The sequence below is a fragment of the Carassius carassius genome, chromosome 39, assembly GCF_963082965.1.
Source record: "Carassius carassius chromosome 39, fCarCar2.1, whole genome shotgun sequence".
Lineage (NCBI taxonomy): Eukaryota > Metazoa > Chordata > Actinopteri > Cypriniformes > Cyprinidae > Carassius > Carassius carassius.
This window is the reverse complement of record NC_081793.1, coordinates 4,665,287-4,688,427: the sequence shown is the minus strand read 5'-3', so window position 1 is coordinate 4,688,427 and position 23,141 is coordinate 4,665,287. Positions and strand designations below refer to the sequence as shown.

General features: G+C 35.5%; 1 protein-coding gene across 3 annotated transcripts in view; it reads left to right on the top strand.

Moving 5' to 3' along the window:
* Nucleotides 1-23,141, top strand: part of LOC132121260 (protocadherin-15-like) — a 224,751-nt gene that overhangs the window by 87,956 nt on the left and 113,654 nt on the right. For all 3 annotated transcript variants that reach the window (XM_059530486.1, XM_059530485.1, XM_059530484.1), the window contains exons 10-13: nucleotides 1,499-1,607; nucleotides 2,164-2,276; nucleotides 10,238-10,444; nucleotides 15,696-15,830. In XM_059530486.1, the coding sequence (XP_059386469.1) occupies nucleotides 1,499-1,607; nucleotides 2,164-2,276; nucleotides 10,238-10,444; nucleotides 15,696-15,830 (564 nt within the window). The remainder of the gene's footprint in view (nucleotides 1-1,498; nucleotides 1,608-2,163; nucleotides 2,277-10,237; nucleotides 10,445-15,695; nucleotides 15,831-23,141) is intronic.

Genomic DNA, 23,141 nt, shown 5'->3' with positions numbered 1-23,141 from the left:
CGATCGCCTTTTTCTTTGTTTCTTTTATTTTTCAACAGTTTTTATATATGTGAGAGTGTGTTTTATGTTGAATGTGAATGTATCTGCATGATTACCATCTGTTTGAGTGCAAATCAGCCCAAATCAGCTCGCTTTTACTGTATGATCACTGCTATCAAAGTGAACGCGTCTATATGAATAGAGAGAGTGGATTATTGACTCTATGGCACATTTGTGTTATCACCATCTGTATAAGTGGCCATCAGCACTTATTTGCATCATAATTCATTGTAAATGCTGCATTTCTAGCAATCTCAGGATTTTCTGTAATTGGCAAACAAAGTTAAATCTTTTTTTATTTTTCTTATTCTTATTTTTCTTACTCAAATTATTCTTATTGTATTTTTCTAGTGCTCAAATAAACCACTTATATGATGTCTAAGTTTCTGTCTAGTGTTTTATAATTGAAAAAAAAAACTATTGAGTGGTATGTTTACTGACTAAATGGTTTGTAGAAGCCTTCAATACTATTGGGAAATATATTTTCTTATATTTGAGGGGTGGGGGGTCTAGACATAGTCTCAGAAAAATATTTGTCTTATTCAGATTTGAAATAGGAACTCATGAGACATGTGGCTTTCAACCCATTACTTTTCTAGATTCCTCCAGGACTCATTTCATGTATTTTTATATCAAATAAAAAAAGTAAATAAAAAAATGTCAAGGCACTTCAGTGTCTAACTTTTAATATTTTTGAGTATTATCAAACCTGGTTAATAAAAAGTAAAGCCCAAAAAGTCTTCTTTCCAAAGACACCAAAATTATGTTTGTAACCCACTGAAGTAGGAAACCGTTACAATTATAAGTTAGGTAGAGCACTTTCAGCTGTGAGTCCCATAATGGGGGGTGCTGGCTAACAGGTTAAATCACCTTTCTTTCCCATTCTGACATTCAGTTTGGAGTTCAGGAGATTGTCTTGACCAGGACCACACCCCTAAATGCATTAAAGCAACTGTCATGTGATTGGTTGATTAGATAATTGCATTAATGAGAAATTGAACAGGCGTTCCTAATAATCCTTTAGGTGAGTGTACATGGGTATGAATATATATATATATATATATATATATATATATATATGTGTGTGTGTGTGTGTGTGTGTGTGTGTGTAGAGAGAGAGAGAGAGAGAGAGGTCTTACAAATAAATAACATTATTTGTAAAATAAATAAAACATAACAACAATAATAATACTTTTAAACTTAAAAAGAATATATATAAAGGAAAATATTTACATTTAAATAATGTTTACACTCACATTTATTCAACGTTTAAGGGAACCATTTCAGTAAATTTTTACTTGATGTTTATCAGAGTCATTACACTTACATCATTTCTTGGTTTTCAAGTTTTTCAAAATCAACATGAATGCCAAGTGAACCTTTTTAGAAAGTTTTTTTTTTTTTTCTTCTCTCTTCCAGTGTAAATGACGTAAGAATCTTCTCTGTGTCTCCTTTCCAGAGCCGCATAAATCCTGTCAACGTGACTCCTCCCATTCAAGCTGTGGATCAAGACCGAAACATCCAACCTCCATCAGAACGCCCAGGAATCCTGTACTCGATTCTCATCGGTAAGTCTTTGTCAGGTTCTCTGTACTCAATATTGAGTCGCTACTGGCATACAAGTCCTCACTGTGCAGGAAACAGTGGTATTCCAGGAGAGGCAGAGTGGGGCAGCGGGTCAGAAATACAGCAGGAGTTAAATGCATTTATGCCATGGGCAAGGTGCGCCTACCTGAGATGAAACCTGGAAGCAGAGCAGCAGGCTCAGGGAACCCACCGCTCATGACCTGAGACGAGGAACTAAAGTGCACCGCCGGAATGGTTTGACCTCCAGTCAGGGATATGTCAGAACATATTGTAGGCCACAGCCGTGTTGCTCAATATGACAACAGCCTCATGCTTGTAACTATCAACCAAGCACTTCTATTTATAGAGGAAGTGCATTAGTGGTTTTAATTTGCCTTTCTGTTTGAAGTATGGTTATGAAAACAAATACGCTACAGTGTATGCCTCAAAATCATGGTGCCCTCCTGGTGAGTTATTATGTTCAATGCTGAACTTTTGAATACAAGTCCTTCATCTTATGTGTTCCTTTATTTATTCCTCAACCTTCTGTTTTTGTAGGGAAACCTGTGTCATATGCAGTGTATTTCTCCTTGAATCAGACCACAGCTGAGCTCCAGCTCCTGAAGCCCATCAACAGGGAACAGTACCAGCATTTCAACTTGGTAATCAAGGTAATAATGACAACATCAACAATACAACGTTATATATGAATGAATGAATGCCTGAATGCTTGGAAAATCACTCAAAAAAAGGTATAATTTTTGATAACATGATTGTCAAGAAAATGGTCAAACATTAAGAAATTTAAAAAGTATCATAATTTTAGATGAAATATGCATGCAGATGAACAAATTCCTTGATAATGAGCAACAGTTAAAAATTCATAAAATTGAATTTCAAACATCAGGAAATTATGCATACATACATATATTAACTAAAAAACAAATTAATACAAATGAAATGTTAGGAGAAAAAAAATCTCATTATTTTGGGAATGAATTAATAAATGAATGTCAAACAACAGTAAATAAAAATATAAAAATCTAATTATATTATTATTATTATTATACATACGTACATAACATATATATATATATATATATATATATATATATATATATATATATATATATATATATATATATATATACAGTAATTGAATAAGGAGCATCAATATCAGTCATGGAAAGATCATGAAAATTTTTATAGCATTTTTTCCCAATTATTCTCTAAATTATTTCAGTATTAAAAAAAATATATGTTTTTAAAAAAAATTTTTTATTTTTTGTGAGATATTTATAAATGTATTTACAAACACCTGTATCCAAATGTATCCAGTTATCATGAATGACTAGGAAACTGTGGTGAATTCATGAACTTTAATTGTTTAAAAAGTGTACCCTGGACACAGCAAGAATGCAATATCTTCATGCTTAATTGTGATATGATAACAATATCTGACATGATTTCCATATGATATGATCATTGTGAATTTGACTTTAATTTTCTTTCCAGTATTTTAAAACAAATGTTACAGGGTTATAAAAATGTACCATATTCTAGGAATGACTCAGATCCCAAAGGGAAAATTGTGGAATTGAGCCGAGCATGTTCATGACTGTAGAAACTGAACGTCAGGGTCTAGAATGTTAGTTTACAAAGGTACGGGTTGATGATAAGTAAAGATCACTGTACATGCCATCAGCCTTTTCACAGTGGGAAGCATGAGGTGGACATGGACTGGGTGTTGAATCCTTTAGCTCTTCTCGGGATCAAAGTGAACAAGACTAGCTGCATACAGGGATACTGCTATGGCTTCATGAGTGTGAATCAAATCAATCGTAATTGAATACATGAATAATCCTGACAATATTTACTCACTCTCACATCATTCCAAACCCATATGATTTTCTGCTGTAGAACACAAAAGGAGTGTGAAGGTGATTTGAGAACTGCAATTAACTTCTACATTTTCACACTGTTGGTCTGTTCAGCTCACATAATTACTGTATGACTTCATGAATGTAGTGCACTAGTTATATGCAGCATTTACTTGATACTTTCATGCCGGTTTGGTGCTTTTTTGTGTTTTTTGGAGCGTTCAGCCCCTGGCCACTGCCTGCTTTCAGTGTATGGAAAAGATAAACGTGAACATTGTTAAAACTGCTGTGTTTCACAGTCAAAAGAAAGTCTTACAGGTTTGAAACTGAGTGAGGGTAAGTAAATGATGACATGATTCATATTTCTGGATGAAGCAATTCAGGTTTTGTCTTTTATATTGCTATTTCTGACACTCTCTCCCTCTAGCCGTATTTAAAGTGTCTGTGTATAGCAGGGTTTATTAGGAATGAACAAAATGAGCAGAATATACAAAGGAAACATTTTCCCCCTGACTGCTCAAGTCAAACTAACTCCAATGTCCAGTTGGTCTCGGTCTTTCACAATGACAGTTATAGAATATGTATTTGCCTGTTAGACCTTTTCCATTATGTAAAAACAAGCAGCACTTTAAGTGCACGATATTAGCAATGAATCCACACACCGTAGACCTGAAAAAGAATATGTAAACCATTCTCTATATGTAAAGCTGACATAACATATACCCTATTTATAATCATGAGTTGATTGATTGATGACAACAATAATAATGATAATAATAATAATAAATGAAATTAATTATATACTTTACACTGATGCAGTATTATTATTATTATTATTATTATTATTATTATATTATACAGTGTGTATGAGCGTGTGTGTGTCTGTGTGTGTGCAAGTTTTTCTATACTGGTGGGGAATTAAAACCCGAATACACACACCAACTCATTGGGACTTGTGTCACCGTGGGGGACCTAAATTGAGGTCCTCATGGGTACAAAAAATTATAAATCATACATAATTAGATTTTTTGAGATTGTAAAAATGCTGAACGTTTTCTGTGAGGGGTAGGTTACATGTAGGGTTGTTGTAGGGCTATAGAAAATATAGTCTGTACAGTATAAAAACCATCAATACCAGCATGTGTGTGTGTGTGTGTGTGTGTGTGTGTGTGTGATTTTTTGACAATATGATTTTTGCATTTTGTCTACTCACCAATGATCTGAATGCTTCATTAGCATTTTTGTATATTACCACAACCAAAAAAAAAAGAAAAATTGTTAACTAGGTTCGATGTATTCATGAATGTACTGCAGTTATACACAAGATCAAATGAATGATATACTTCACACTGCATCACAGACTGCTAGGTACAGTAGTTTTGCCTCTGCAAATCATTGTAAGATCAGCAACATAGTACCTCTTTAGTTTTTCCTAAGGGAATTTCAGTTGTAGCACCACATAAAAGCAGTCCTATTGTGACAACAGCATGTCAGCCTGCCAGTCAAGATCTCGGTTTCAAAGCAAAGGCAGTGGGGCTGAGCCCCCATTTGAGTCCCCTCAAAATCCAATCACGTAGCCCGTACACTACAAGAATCCCAAAATCCATCTGTTTGCACTTATCTGTCAGTGTAATACATCAGATATAGAGTGGTTCCAAAGTATATTGACACTTAAGCCACACTTATGAATGTCATTGCATTAGATCAAACTCAGAATTCCAGCATCATGCCATTTTAATGTTTCAAAAGCATCAGACTGTCAGTCAACTGACTGTGTGTATGTGTGTATATATATATATATATATATATATATATATATATATATATATATATATATATATATATATAAAACCTTGCCATGAACCCTATACATTTCACCACAAAAAAAATAAATATTATACATCGTTTCATATTTTTATGAATTACATTTCTATTTAAGCATGAAAGTTAATCTAGTTGATACAATAAACCTCATATTATGATAAGATGCATATTTATCACACTGGATGCTGTATATTCATTCATATTTACAGTTCAGTCAAGTCTTGTTGATTTTCATTATGCCCTCCGTACCTTTAAATGTCACTCTGAACCTGTCCTTGAGCCTACATTGAAACTGTCTAGAAATACGTGCTGTCACTCAGATGGCTAAAGCTGATTTTCCTCAGTTTCTAATGAGAGTGATGCTATAGTCAGCCCACAGCTTAAGGACTTTTCTATAGTCTTTTACTATTTATATATTTGTCAGTAAACTGCAACAAAATGGATAATGCTTTAGTTTCTGCACACCATTATAGATGGATTTTTCCATCAGATTTTGGGTTATTGCTGAAAATAAGCTCTGCGATGATTGAAGGTTTGTTGTCCTTACAAATTTTGATCATCATGATAAACCCTAAGTAAATATAATCGCCAGGAGTAAAAAGCTCAACGTAGGATATTAAAGAAACTACACCTCAACGTCACCAGCATTCCTCTTCTGAAAACTCATTCAGTCTTTATTTAAAATACATTTTGAAAGTTTGAGTTTGCTAAAGCATGATAATAAACAAAGTGTGATTGTGAGACTAATGAGTATATGAGTTTTCCAGTTTAGTGTGATGGTGTTTAATAATCCCAGAGAACCTTTATAGTCACATTTAACTTGTTAGCAACCACCCTTTTCAAGGCAAACTATATGGGTGTATTACCATAAAACATGGAAATACCTTGAGCTAGTGTTTACCCGGTACCTTATTTTAGGCATTTAAAAAAGAAACCTTATTAAATACAGGACAATTGGGTAAGAAGTGCTAAAATGCCAACTTACATAAGGTATACTTAACTAAGAACCTTTCAGGAAACACATACTGTATTAAGGACAAGGTATAGCTTAAAGCAGTGTTTTCTGGTCCACCACCTTAGTCTGATTAAACTCCACATTTTTTAACTACAATAACTACAGGTGCATCTCAATAAATTAGAATGTATTAAATAAATTCAGTGCACACAGACTGAAGTAGTTTAAGTCTTTGGTTCTTTTAAATTTGATGATTTTGCCTCACATTTAACAAAAACTCACCTTTTCACTATCTCAACAAATTAGAATATGGCAGAGGTGGAAAGAGTACAAAAATATTCTACTCAAGTAAAAGTACCATTACATTAATGAAATTTTACTTAAGTACAAGTAAAAGTACCAGTCTAAAAATCAACTCAAGTAAAAGTAAAAAGTAGCTCATTTAAAATTTACTCAGAGTAAAAATTACTTAGTTACATTTTAACAGGGAGTCAAAAGTGGAGTGGGAGGGAGTCAAAAATGGGACAGGCCAAGGGTGTCAAACTCAGTTCCTGGAGGGCCACAGTCCTGCACAGTTTAGATATAACCCTAATTAAACACACCTGATCCAGCTAATCTAATCATTTAGGTTTATTTGAAAACTACATGATATGTGTGCTGGAGCAGGGTTAGAACTAAACTCTGCAGGGCTACGGCCCTCCAGGAACTGAGTTTGACACACCTGGGATAGGTCTATTAATCTCAAACTAGTTGTTTTTAATTAAAGGAATCAGTTATTTAGAATAATAAAACATTTGGGCTGTTCCCAGGCAAATCAGTATCAACAAACTCATCTTTTAATGCAGAGGAAATGCAGAAGATTCATTGGAAGTGGCATTTAGATGTATTACACTAGTGCAGGACAAGAATGCATTTAACCTGCAGTTACAAATGCATGAATAATGTTTTGACATACAAAACATAAAATGTTGAATACTCATTTGAAATTATAAGAAATTAATTATTTAAAAAAAACAAAAGATACTTTAAATGTGAAATTAAAATGGCCAGTATGTGTCAGCAAGTCACTGTTAATAAGTGAGTCATTGCGATTGAACCGAATCATTTAAACGGTTGATTCATTCAGGAACGAAACACTGTCACGTTGCTCAGAGACGCAAAACTGTGCTTTGGTGGCTGTGTTTGGAATTATTTTCTGTTTTAGAAATAGAGCTAAAAAAGGCAATATGGTGTCTAAAACGCAAGTCTCTTAATTAACTTGTTTACTGAACTGTTATATATATATATGTATGTATGTATATATTCATGATGATTTTTGGAGGAAAAGACGGCATTCTTTGTGTGATTTTGATTTAATGTATGAAATTATATAAATATGTGAATTTTCTGCCCCTATATCTTCAATTTTGTGATCATTCTAAACATAGGCGCCGATTTATGTTTTTCTCCGTGGGTGCTCAAGGGCGCAAGCCATTTAAAAAATAAAAAAATAGACTAGGCTATTAAAAAAATATTGCATTTCAGAACCTTAGGCTAATGGACAGCGGCCGATACAAACACACACAACAGCGTCACTTCTCAAAAATACAAACAGGATTGGAGATGAAAAGTTTAACTGACACGTAACCGCTAATGCGTTCAGCTTCTTGGGAAATTAATGTTTTGTAAATATTGATTAAAAGACTATTGCGAAAGGACAGCGTTTCCATTAACCGATTGTTGCGACTAAAATAATGAGTTTCTGGGAATGTCTACCTCATTTATGTTTCGAGGTTTCTTTTGATAGTGGCATGGCTTTTCTTTGAGGTTTCGAATCCATTATTCATATAGGCTAAAAAAATATTTTTTTATTTTATGTATTTAACAAAGAACTTGTATTCTGTCCAAAAGTAGGCTACTTTTGTGTCCATTAGTTTTTCCTCTTTTAAACCGTATATAGGCCTATACTTGAGCAGAAAAATGTTCCCATTTAAACCCTGTTACGAACTTTAAGGAGTCTAGGGAATGTACCGTAACATTTACATATTAACGTACTGCTGGGTATGAAATGAGGTGGTTGAACATGACAGACAAAACTTTGAAAGAGAAAAAATACTGGACGTTTATTCACAAAAAGCCAAAGCCACTAGATCCAGTAAAATAATGTCGATATATCAATATTAATAGGTTTGGCTTTTTTTATAACAAATCTGTCCATTTTAGTCTGATTAATGATTAGTGATTACGGAAAGCATTAAATGATTACATACTCGCACGGCACTGTATAGTGGGGGATGGGACGTTTTCAGAAACGCTGTGATTGGTGGATAGGATATGGAACATGCATGCGACTGGTTATGTCACTGTCACTGACAACAACATAACCAATCACAGTGTGGCAGACGCTTCATAGCGCCAACTGCAATGTTTAATTTTAAATAAATGTAGCCTACTGGCAGTCTGGCACTGGCACACGTGGGTGCTCATTTTCCGTGGGTGCTCGGTATTTTCCGTGGGTGCTCCACGGTATCGGCGCCTATGATTCTAAATGCATTTTAGGAGACTGAATCACACAGTGAAAGAACGCACTATAAGCGCGCACATCATTAAAACAAAAAATATGATATTATCGCAGATGATATATATAGCACACTCCTCACCACTGTCTTTTTGGCTAATTTGTGCAAAACCTCTTGCTAAAATGTCAAAGCTTCATTTTAACCACCAATGCAACGATGCAATTATTTAGCTTACCTCTACATTCTTGCGAAGGGTTGATGTCTTGTCGAGATTTTATAAGCTGCTAGTTTGGTCTTCCTAAGCAAGTACAGCTTACACTGCATAATAGAGCATACATATGGCCAGGGGTTCACTTCATTTCCTTCGAGTTCAACTTCAGAATATGACGGGGTTTCGTTTTCAGCGGTGTCTGCACCACTAACGCCTGTGTTTTGACCGTCTGCATCTTTCTTGTGATTTTAGCGCCAGTTTGCCCTCCTGCCCATTATTTACTGACGTAGTTTCCAGGGAGCGAATTTTTTTTTTTTTTTTTTTTTTTTTTACTCAGTAATTAATGTGTTTTAAAATGTAGCGAAGTACAATACTTTAAACAAAATATACTTAAGTAAAAGTAAAATTACAGATTTAAAAAAATACTTTAAAAAGTATTAGTACACAAAAAAGCTACTCAATTACAGTAACGCGAGTAAATGTAATTCGTTACTTTCCACCTCTGGAATATGGTGACATGCCAATCAGCTAATCAACTCAAAAACACCTGCAAAGGTTTCCTAAGCTTTCAAAATGGTCTCTCAGTTTGGTTCACTAGTGACACAATCATGGGGAAGACTGCTGATCTGACAGTTGTACAGAAGACAATCATTGACACCCTTCACAAGGAGCCACACATATTCACGTTCACAGAGTGCTGTATCCAAGCATGTTAACAAAGTTGAGTGGAAGGAAATAGTGTATGTTACAGACATTTTATGAAGACCCTAAATAATCATACTAACTTGAGGAAAATGGACGTGTGATGTCCCCTTCAAAAAGTACATAAATTGTAAGGTCTACATGAAAGCTTTAAACCAAAATCACTTTGTGACATTTTAATCTAAAGACCTGTTCAGGATTTTCAGACGTTACATTTTATTCAAGTTTCATATCGCTGAAAGTCTTATAGATGAATACTGTTGGTGAGGTAGGAATTTTAGCAATAGTTACTCCACTAAATTTTCAGGCCCTCCGAGCACTTGGGTGCATGCCAGATTCTGAGAGAATTAAGTTTGGGAATGACCTGAATTAATCAGCCATGGTTTTATTTAATTAAGAGGGGCAAGTCTGTAGATAGTGTTAAGCCCTCGTATGCCTATAGAGGCTTATCGCATTGCCCTTATTATATGAGCAGCATACGGTAATCCAAAAAAGCTGTGTTTCACACCAGTATTCCATCTTTGAGTCAGAATCTCTCAACTTATGGCATTCTTTTTTCTAGGCAGAGCAGGATAACGGACACCCTCTTCCGGCGTTCGCTAATCTCCACATTGAGGTGCTTGACGAGAACAATCAAGCGCCGTACTTCCAGGTGGCCACTTATCATGGATTCATCTCGGAGGCTGCTCCGCTGGGCACAACTATCTCGAGCAGTGCAAATCTCTCCACCCCCCTCACCATTATCGCCCTGGATAATGACATTGAGGAGGTGAGGAGTCTCTCTTTCTGTGCTTGTGCTCAGACAGCAATCACTTTTGCGTGTCCTGAGGGATGTGTGTATGTGTTTGTATAGAAATGTTTCTCTGAAGTTAACCAAAGCTCCTGCTCTATCGAGCATTTAGAAAAGCAAATTAAAATTTAAAAGAGCATCAGAGATACAGTCTTGTGCTAATGTTCTCTGGAGTGTTCACTCTTTGCAATTATCTCTGCTTTAAAGATGGCAAAGTACTTATAACATAGCGGACTCTGTTATAACAGTCGTATTCTGCTTTAAAGGGACAGTGCATCCAAAAATTTAAATTCTATAAATTAGTCACCCTCAAGTCATTCTTTCACTTAAAAGAAGATATTCTGAAGAATGTTCATGCTGCTCTTTTCCATGCTACATCTTTCATGAATTTTTATACTAGTATTGTGTATGCTACTGTGCTATTGTGTAAAGTTTAGAATAATAAAAATGTTTTAATGGTTTCGGAAATAGTGTAAATTTATTAGATCAAAATACATTAAAAACAGTATTATTATAAATATTAGATAACTTTTCTTTTGCAATATGTTTCAAAATATAATTTATTCCTGTGATGGGAAAGCTGAATTTTCAGCTTAATTACTCCAGTCTTTAGTGTCACATGATCTTTCACAAACCAGTAATTATTATTGGTGCTAGAATGGTTGTTATTATTTACAAAGTTGAAAACAGTTCTTAATGCTTACTTTTATTATTTATTTATTTTAAAAAAGTCTTTTGTGATATTACACATTAAAAAAAAAAGGAACATTTTGTAAAATATAATCTTTTATGTTTCATGAAAGAAATAGTCGCACAGGTTTGAAATGACATAAGGCTGAGTTAACAACGTCAACATTTTTATTCATGGGTGAACTGTCTCTTTAATCCTATCAGTCTTAGAGATGGAAAACGCTGTAATGTCAAGCATATGTTTTGTCTCCCACCTAAAGCTGAATCTCGGTGATGTGCCTGTAGGTATTATTGAAATTAGTGAGAGATGTGTGAAGTGAAAAGCCCTTGTTTGCCTTTTATCTCTTTCTCATTTGTGCTGTGCTGTCTTTTTGTATCCTTCAGTTTGCTTAATGCTTTGCATGATTATTGCCCTATGTCTTGTTTATTGATTTTCATTTACATTTTAGGCAGACTGGCAATTGATCTAATGTATGTCATTCATAATTTGGTAAATTTGGTGCATTAGTGTTTAATCTGAAGTGTGCTACTACTAATTGTACTTGCAAAAATAATATCATTTGTATATTTATATTCATTTATTTTTTTATATATTTATAGTTATTTAGCATTGGTCAGATAGTCCTGCCTCAAACTTTTACACTGTTAATGGAGTGATTCAAACAAACAGAGCAATGTTTTGATAGCATCAAAAACATACATTTTATATTATTTTACTGTAAAATTACACATAAAGTGATGTTTTCACCATTTATGACAAGGTAACTTAAAGTTATCCAATTAACAGATTTTTACTGTATTCATTTTTACTATAGCATGTTTAGTTTTTTTTTTTTCTTTTAATGAAATATATTTGCTATGTATATTTATGTTTCCTTAAAGGGAAACACATTGAAAATGTATGCACTATACTATGAAATTAACTTTCAGGCACAAATTTATGTGCCGCAGGCATTTCAAGAGGTCAGCAGCAGTGTGTGCACCTGTGTAATGCACAGTGTGGCATGAAAATTGTATGTACTGCAATGGCATTATGGCTGATTTAAAAATATTAAATATCTCTTAGGGCTGTGCAAAAAATCGAATGTCATGCACATCTTACCAGTAAAGACGCTCCTGTAATTAGAAGTATATCTCCAGCATGTGCGTTCGGATCAGGGTTGCCAGGTTTCTACAGCAAATCCTGCCCAGTTGCTTCTCAAAACTAGTGCAAAACTAGCCCAATTGCGCTTCGAGGTGGTTCCCCGATAAAAATTGCTTCCCGGGGTTAAAATATACGTTTTTTAGCAGGGTTGCCTTGGTAAAAATTCGCATTTTAGGGGCTAAATATCACGTTATTTGTATTGGGGTCGCTTTGACCTGCGGACATGAAAAACAACCTCAGACTTGGCAACACTGGTTGGCATTTACTACACCGAGCTGTAATTCACTGACAATCTACACAAAATCGATGTTAAAATCGCAGGCGATTCTTTGTCGATTTTGAAAACGATTTTGTGTTAGTTGTTGGTAGACTACGGCTCTGTGTAGTAAATGCCGCTCCACCTGAACCAGTGTTGCCAAGTCTGCGATTGTTTTTCATATCTGCGGTTTGAAGCAACCCCAATACAAATAACGTGATATTTAGCCCCTAAAATGCGAATTTTACCAACAACCCTTCCAAAAATGTATATTTTAACCCCGGGAAGCAATTTTTATCGGGGAACCTCCTGGAAACGCGATTGGGCTAGTTTTGGACTAGTTTTGAGAAGCAACTGGGAGGGACTTGTTGTGAAAACCTGGCAACCCTGATCTGAACGCACGTGCTTGAGATATACTTCTAATTACATGAGCGTCTTTACTGGTGAGATGTGCATGAAAATCGCATTCGATTTTTTTGCACAGCCCTAATATCTCCATAGGTTGTAGCACTAGAGGAATTCGAGCAGGTTTAAATGGCTATAGATAATGGTGGGAATGAGAGCACCACATGAAATACCAGCATTCATATAGATGGAAAGCGATTACTCAATCAGGATTGTGAACAGTGACAGTGTGAATGTCACAGATTGTGACAGTGAAAAGTTTTTTTTTTTTTTAAGTGACAAAAGATGCTTATAATGTTACAAATAATTTATATTTCAAATAAAATCTGTTATTTAAAACCTTTTATTAATCAAATAATCCTGAAAAAATGTTTTCAGAAAAAATATGCAGCAAATATATACAACCCGAATTCCGGAAAAGTTGGGACGTTTTTTAAATTTTAATAAAATGAAAACTAAAGGAATTTCAAATCACATGAGCCAATATTTTATTCACAATAGAACATAGATAACGTAGCAAATGTTTAAACTGAGAAATTTTACGCTTTTATCCACTTAAATAGCTCATTTAAAATTTAATGCCTGCTACAGGTCTCAAAAAAGTTGGCACGGGGGCAATAAATGGCTAAAAAAGCAAGCAGTTTTGAAAAGATTCAGCTGGGAGAACATCTAGTGATTAATTAATTTAATTGATATCAGGTCTGTAACATGATTAGCTATAAAAGCTTTGTCTTAGAGAAGCAGAGTCTCTCAGAAGTAAAGATGGGCAGAAGCTCTCCAATCTGTGAAAGACTGCGTAAAAAAATTGTGGAAAACTTAAAAAAAAAATGTTCCTCAACGTCAAATTGCAAAGGCTTTGCAAATCTCATCATCTACAGTGCATAACATCATCAAAAGATTCAGAGAAACTGGAGAAATCTCAGTGCGTAAGGGACAAGGCCGGAGACCTTTATTGGATGCCCGTGGTCTTCGGGCTCTCAGACGACACTGCATCACTCATCGGCATGATTGTGTCAATGACATTACTAAATGGGCCCAGGAATACTTTCAGAAACCACTGTCGATAAACACAATCCGCCGTGCCATCAGCAGATGCCAACTAAAGCTCTATCATGCAAAAAGGAAGCCATATGTGAACATGGTCCAGAAGCGCCGTCGTGTCCTGTGGGCCAAGGCTCATTTAAAATGGACTATTTCAAAGTGGAATAGTGTTTTATAGTCAGACGAGTCCAAATTTGACATTCTTGTTGGAAATCACGGACGCCGTGTCCTCCGGGCTAAAGAGGAGGGAGACCTTCCAGCATGTTATCAGCGTTCAGTTCAAAAGCCAGCATCTCTGATGGTATGGGGGTGCATAAGTGCATACGGTATGGGCAGCTTGCATGTTTTGGAAGGCTCTGTGAATGCTGAAAGGTATATAAAGGTTTTAGAGCAACATATGCTTCCCTCCAAACAACGTCTATTTCAGGGAAGGCCTTGTTTATTTCAGCAGGACAATGCAAAACCACATACTGCAGCTATAACAACAGCATGGCTTCGTCGTAGAAGAGTCCGGGTGCTAACCTGGCCTGCCTGCAGTCCAGATCTTTCACCTATAGAGAACATTTGGCACATCATTAAACGAAAAATACGTCAAAGACGACCACAAACTCTTCAGCAGCTGGAAATCTATATAAGGCAAGAATGGGACCAAATTCCAACAGCAAAACTCCAGCAACTCATAGCCTCAATGCCCAGACGTCTTCAAACTGTTTTGAAAAGAAAAGGAGATGCTACACCATGGTAAACATGCCCCGTCCCAACTATTTTGAGACCTGTAGCAGAAATCAAAATTGAAATGAGCTCATTTTGTGCATAAAATTGTAAACTTTCTCAGTTTAAACATTTGCTATGTTATCTATGTTCTATTGTGAATAAAATATTGGCTCATGTGATTTGAAAGTCTTTTAGTTTTCATTTTATTAAAATTTAAAAAACGTCCCAACTTTTCCGGAATTCAGGTTGTATATATATATATATGTGTGTGTGTGTGTGTGTGTGTGTGTGTGTGTATATATATATATATATATATATATGTATATAATATTTAACATTGATAATAATAAGAACACTGACACTGAAGACTGGAATAATAATGCTGAAAATCAGCTTTGTCATAACAAGAATAAATTACATTTCAAATATATATTCAAATAGAAAACATTTATTTTACATTGTAATAATGTCTCACAATATTACATTTTTACTGTATTTTTGTCAGTTTTGGTGAGCATAAGTGACGTCTTTGAAAAACATCAGAAAAACCTTCCTATTCCAAACTTTTGGTAGTGTACATGATAACATTATGTTTTACCTCAGTGCCGATACAACACTTAAATGCCTCAAATGCTTTATTTTTGCACATTTCATAAGCATGAAAGTCTTGGAACGCTATTGCTCTTGTATAATCTATTTAGATATTTATGATCCTTATTAATTTATTTTATTATTTCAGATATCATTGTCTTAAACTTCACAAGTTGGTGCTTCTGTAATTTCTCTTAGAAGGTTTTGATTTGTTTATGTCTCTCTTTACTGGAGTTCTCCCTTATACAGTGTGTTTCTCTAATGCACTGGGTTTTATGAGAGTTTTTCCCATCCTTTGAAATTTGTATAGTCAAATTCCCAGCATGCTCTATCTTCTGTTGTCTCTGCCTTCTGACATGGGAAATTAAGGTGATTTATTTCCACTGCAGACGAAAGATCCCATGGTGCACATCTCTCTGGACAACTACAACAGCATCTTTGCAGTGACGCCCAGTGGGATCGCACGCTACCTGACACTACTGAGGCCCGTGGACCATGAAGAACAGCCGAGTTATGCCTTCATGGTAAGGGCTCCGTGCCACCTTTCCTTGACAAGCCTGCTTAGCTCTGTCTCTGTCACTGCGGCTTGCAGCTTTCATGTCAAGGATTTTGTCTAAACTTGCTTCACCACACACTACTTGATTTTTCGCTCTGGGGTTATTTTTAAAACAGCACACTGCACTAAAGGAACTCTGATCAAGTGCAAGCCTTGCGGTCGTATAGATTCTCTAAGACAAGTGGCGTTTCTTAAGTATGTAATGTGGGACACTGACAAACGACAAGATATATTTTTAAAGAAATCTAGTTGACCATGTACCAAGTGCTTAGAAATGTAGTCTTTTGTATTCATGTTGTTTTCATTAGATTTTAAAAATAATTTATTCCAATTCAGACCATTTATGATCAACAAAAGATGAAATCATCAAGTAAAAAGCCTTGAATTACACCTTGGATATGTATGAGGGAACACATGATTATCATTTCAAATATAATTTTAATATGTTTTTTTAGGAGGTTTATTGATCTTGTCACACAGTCATGAAGATCTTCAGTCATTTCTGTGATATCATGTAGACAGAAGTGTTTTTTTTTTCTTCTCAAAAATGTGTAATATTTTAGCAAAACTGCTTGTTTTTTTATCTAAGAAATGATGGCACACTTTACAATAAGGTTTATTCGTTAACATTAAATAATGCATTAACTTATATTAACTAACAATGAGCAATACATTTGTTACAGTATTTATCAATCTTTGTTAACATAATAAATAATAAAAGTACAACTCTTCATATTTGGTTCATTTTAGCTCAGGGGCATTCATTAATATTAACATATAAAATTTTGGATTTTAATAATGTATTATATAGTATAATATATATATATATATATATATATATATATATATATATATATATATATATTTGTAATTAAATAATTTATCAACTCAAAAGTCCTTGAATTTTACCATTTAACTTAGTTTTATGTATGTACAGTATGCATGTATGTATGCATGTATTTATTTTTGGTTATTTAGATGCAATACAAATATTTGGCACTCTAGCATTTCAAGTGTAAAAGTTACTCACACAGGAACATTGTTTTGGTTAGTACGTGAGAATGACTATTAATATGATGTTTTAAGGCGCAATCTTTTTTTTAACCGGAGAGACTGTAATTAACAACATTAAAAAAAACTTAAATAATTAAATAATATGTTATGAGCAGGTACCTGTCTCCCATTATTGTGTTAAAAAGCATGTTACCCAAGTTCAGCAGCACTGACATTCAACATAATGATTGCTACATATCTTACCAAAGGCCATATTATATACTGCAGCTTTCAGTAGTGTTGGTGCTTGTACTTAGTTACAGTGCTGAATATCATAACACTGCATCAGGTCACATGGACAATGCATCACTAATTCTCTCAGGGTCCGGCTATACAATTCACTCAAAAGCACCATATTTCCCTGCCTATCATACTGCACCACAGAGATATGCAGATCTCAGTTTGGTGCCATGTAGGCGATTGCTGCTTTCCCCACATTTTTACTTGGTGGTGAATGGATTTGAACAGAGGTGGGTAGAGTACCCAAAAACTGTACTCAAGTAAAAGAAAAAGTACTTCTAGAAATATTTACTCAAATAAAAGTAAAAGTTCTAGTCTGAATAGTTACTTGGAGTAAGAGTAAAAGAGTACTAGTTACTTTGGGTCATATATACTGAGCCTATTTTTATTTATTATGTATGTGTGCGTGTATAAATGTATATATTTCATCAGCCTTTACTCCAATTTATGTAATTTATTCTAAAACCCTGTCTGTTTACTTAAGTAACAGATATAGGTGTCATGCCATAACATATTTTTAATATGACAGACTTTATATTAAATGTGAATTTAACATTGAAAGTTAATGTGATATAAAAATTGCTACTAATCTTTCATTGTTCAGAAAGAGAGCCAACAACATTTACATTATTAAAGCTCATTTTCGCTGACAGTCTAGAGTTCAATCACTCTCAGAAACTCCCATTAAAATCACTGAAACTGTTAACACTGTGAAATCAATATCTTAATTATAGATTCGTACACACATCTGCATTTTGTTGTTTCTGACGAGAGAATTCGCCAGAAAGAGGTCTCCAGTCAACGAGCGAGTGAAGGAAATACCGGCATTTTAGCGATGACTCATCTGAACGCCTCTGATTGGCCATTGCATTCAAAAGCTCAACAGAATCTTGTGTGGTTGGTTATAATGCGCAGTGCTGTAAAAATCAGATCTGAATTTAGCAGCTGATGATATGACTTGCTAAACGTACTCGCACCGGTGTGATTGTATTAAAATTTATAAAATCTTAATCTGCTATTTTTGTCTTTTGGAAGCTGCATTCAACTTGACTCCCCTCTGTTATAAGCCACACTCGTACAACAAACTAATGTCACAGTGGTATCGTGTACTGTAATCGAATGTAGCCCAAGTTATTACCTGTTAAATAGTAGACAGCACACGCGGTGTTCATCTACGAATCATTCAAACTGATTCATGAACCAATTCACTCGTTTGCCAATTGGTTTGATCAAGCCTTTGAACAGAATTGACTCAAAATAATGAATCATTAGCGAATGGGCATCGCTCATTGCCCATATAAAAGTAGACGGCGTGTTTGGAATAAACTGAAGCATTTATAACATTTATTGCATTAAGATAAAGTAACGAGAGGAGCATCGCCCACAGTAACGAAGTAAAAGTACAAATTTTCCCCCAAAAATTTACAAGTAAGAGTAAAAGTACCCATCTTTAAATATACTCCAAAAAATATTAGTTACCCCAAAAAATTACTCAAGTAAATGTAACGAAGTAAATGTAACTCGTTACTACCCACCTCTGGATTTGTATTAACACTGAGCACGTCCATGGTTATTTTAGTCTCTGACATATATTACAGTGATACAGCGGAGTGCATTATAGTGCTGTCAGCCTGTTAATGAGAGAGAACAATGGTATTTTTAGGACCAGGGAAATTGTGGAAATATGGGTCAAACTATTATGACCTACACAAAGAACACACAATTGCATCTCCCTGGTCAATGGAAACACGTTTGCTGGATTTTGGTGTAGTGAAGTAGCTGACTAACCTGACAGTTTTGCCTCGCTGATGTGTTACATTTGACTGTTTCAGTCACGGAAAATGAAAGAAAAACACTATAGTTTAAATATTTAATGTATTTAATATTTAATATTCACAGATAAAAGTTTGGTATTTATGAAGTTATGTGCATTTCTTAGAACGAATTCAAGCAGGATAAATGTCAAGCCCGTGCCTGAATCTGTGCTTATATTTTCTAAGCTACATGGTATTAAACCATATTTTAGATTTGACACACTTAAAAGGTGTGCAGTATTATTTATATTATATTAATTATGCGTTATATTATTCAAAAGAAATTGTGGTTTACTTTGCATCGGAGCATTAACAGTGGTAGCCTATTTTAGGGGGTTAGGCTACATGGATTTATATGCAAAATGTCAATATTTTCATATATTATGCTTATATTTTAATTTATATTTTAAATATAAATATATATTTTTTCCTTTAATAAGACAACATGCATTTTTGTTATTCGTTACCTGTCCTTTATTTTGACATAACTTATTGGGAAAAAGACATTTGTCTGAAAACCGATTAAGAAATTGTTGCATGTTTAAACTTGAAGCACTGTATAATTTTGTTCCCATTATTTAGGCCTAATTTGCCTAAAACAAGAAACGAATTAAATAAAACCTGCACGATTAAATCTTTGAACTCTAAATAATGGACGGATTAATAAAACGTCCTCACGATTAAACTCAAGTTATCTCATTATAATCAACAAAATTCACACGATGTAAAAAAGAGCTTTAGTAATTGACAACTTAAGTGATTTTAAAAGGAGGCTTCTTTACTTGCTTTAAAGTAGTGCAATAGCATATGGCCTAAAAAAAAAAAAATCCAGAATGTTTTTAATTTAGAAAAAAATATGATTTATGATTTAAATTTTTATATTAATATTCAAATGACGAAGAAATTTTACAAAACAAGTTTTAATATAGTTCTTTATCATTCATTTAGCAGTCAAATTTATAACCGCAACAAGATGATTAAAAAAAAAACAGTAATGTTATTACCTTAATGCTGGAAAGACCTTTATTATTATTTATGTATTTATTTATTTATTTATTTATTTAATACTAGCCCATCATGCATCTAACCATCCACTCAGCTTTAAGAGCTGTTAAGATTAAACTGGCAGCTCAGCAGTGAGTCAGTGTCATGGAAGGAGGACCTGTTAATATATTTTCTAGTCTATATTTCCATCTCGTTATGCCGCTGGTTTAGTATTTTTTCTTATTTTTTTTCTTATAGAACTTATTTGTAAATAGAGCAGACACTTTCTGTGTGTCTACACCAGACACGAGAGTTGTCATCCATGCCCCACAGCGAAAAGTGTGTCTAAACTTGATGACATCACACTATAGTGTCAAATCATCTGAACACAGTATCAGTACATTTTGTCATAAACAGAACGAGCATCAGTTCACTGATTGGGATCATGTCCAGTGTATCCATCACTGTGTTCTGTTGCTTTTGTCCGGAGTAGACCTGGCGTGCGTTTTTTATTGTTTTATTTTACAGCCCTGCTTGTTTTAATGTTTTTATTAAATATCTGTATTGACTGCATGGTCATATTATCGAATTATTTACTGCCATGCGACCTACAAAAGTAAAGCTTGGCGAGTCGATCAACAAGCATTTCTGCAGGTTGATTTTTGGCGGATGTGCTGTGCTTGTGTTCCCGCGGTCGTCTTCATTTCGTCAGGTGAAACATCTATCACTCGCAGCAGAGTCTGTGAGCAGCAACAACTTCCCCTCCGCGCACACTGATACCAGAAACACGCTCCACCTTCACTCCGTGAATAAAGTATTTCAGTATGTTTGAAATGTTATGTTCATAACATAGCATATAAAATGCCAAACTAATAACATTGTAAGCATTAAATCTTTAATTGCTGCTTTCTGCTGTGAAAATTTTGTTTGTGATGAAAATAACAGTATGTTTTTGTCAGTTATTTTATCTAAACAGATCGATTAACTTCTTCAAGATTTCAAAATCAGATAGCATGCTGATAATGTAGTAGCACTGTAAGATTACATTTGTTTGAATGCATTATTGCGAAAACGATTGAGTGTGAATCTGTTTAAATCATGCTTTAACCCGAAAATAATCAGTAAAAGAAACAGACAAACTCTTAACATCCCTCTCGACTCTTGCAGTAATTGTAACCTTCTGATCAAGCTAAATATGTTTAACATGAATTCTTGCTGAATATGCAGTTAAATTACGGGTGTTTGTGCAAAAATTATTAATGTGCATTAATGACAGGGAGGCGCCGTCTCATCACTTTAATTTTTTCCTGATAATGAATTTATAATTTTTTAATTAACATAATATCGTGGTCTCTCACATTAAAATATATCTACAGAAAGCTTGAAATGTTTTTTAAACGAAAACGAATTGTGTAATCTGTGAATGTTGCATTTCTCTCGTTGGAGAGAGCCAGCACTGTGAATTTCATCCTGCAGCCGACAAGAAAACATTTGTTTATTAATAAATAATTAAAATGTCTCATTTACACAATTATTAGGCTACTTCTGCATGTGCTTTGTTGCAAACTTAATGCATGTGCTTGAGCGCGGAATATATTAAGATTTGATTATGTAAATTTAATATAAACCTCTGATTGGTTGAATATAAACAAACGAACGACTAGAACTAGAAAATCTAGGAACGGAGAGGAATATTGTTAGTAGAAAGCCACACTTTTTGACCCACGACGTAAACGGGAGGCTTTGACCGGTGGCGATCGGCCTTGGCCTTAGTGCGCTCCCTCATCCAGAGCAGAGTCTCACGGGCTCTGGTCCAGGTGCGGTGGCACCTCTGGACAAATGCGTGAGCGAAGGGGACCGTGACTTCAGATTCCAGACTGGGAAAAGCTGGTTGCTGGTAACCTACGCTGCACTGAAACGGAGAGAGGCCCCGTGGCTGACACTGGTAACGAATTGTGAGCGTACTCCACCATAGAGAGTTGTTGGCTCCAGGAAGAAGGATTCTTTGAGACCAAACATCGCAACGTTTTCTCTAAATCTTGGTCGGCTCGCTCAGACTGCCCGTTACTCTGGGGATGATAACCCAAAGACAAACTAACCGTCGCTCCTAGCAATTTACAAAATTCCTTCCAAAATTTGGATATGAATTGGGATCCCCTGTCAGAAACCACGTCTACTGGGAGGCCATGTAACCGAAAGATGTGATCTAGGACAGTGACCGCTGTCTCCTTGGCTGTAGGTAATTTGGGCAAGGGAATGAAATGTGCCGCCTTCGAGAACCGGTCCACTACGGTCAAAACGACCGTCATGCCATTAGAGGGTGGGAGGGCGGTAACAAAATCTAGTGCGATATGTGACCAGGGTCTCGAAGGGACAGACAGCGGTTGAAGAAGCCCATCAGGAGGCCGGTTAAACGACTTACCACTGCCGCAAACTGAGCAAGCCAAAACAAAATCATGGATGTCGCGAGCCATAAGTGGCCACCAGAATCGTTGTTTAACTAACCCCTTGGTTCGGCTTATCCCTGGATGACAAGCAACGTTAGAGCAGTGACCCCACTGAATAACTTTGGACCGTAACTCTTCCGGCACAAACAAACGATTCGGTGGGCAACCGGGCAGAGGCGTTACCCCTTCTAAGGCCGTCTTGACCTTCGATTCGACCTCCCATACGAGTGCTGAGACGACTATTTTCTCAGGTGAAATACACTCGGTAGTCACCGGGCAGGTGGAGGGATAAAAAGACGTGACAAAGAATCGGGTTTGACATTTTTGGAACCCGGGCTGTACGACAGAGTAAAATCAAAACGACCAAAAAAAAGTACCCACCGAGCCTGCCTGGAATTGAGTCTTTTGGCAGTTCTAATGTACTCTAAATTCTTGTGATCGGTCCAAACAATGAAAGGTACCCCTGACCCTTCCAACCAGTGACGCCACTCCTCTAAAGCTAATTTGACGGCCAACAATTCTCTGTTACCAATGTCATAATTGCGTTCAGCAGGAGATAAACGATGTGAGAAAAACGCGCAAGGATGCATCTTATCGTCCGAGGCAGCACGTTGGGAAAGAACTGCTCCTACCCCAACCTCTGATGCGTCGACCTCCACCACGAACTGCCGTGTGGGATCAGGAGCTACAAGGATGGGAGCCGAAACGAAGCGGCTCTTGAGGTTGGTAAATGCAGTTTGG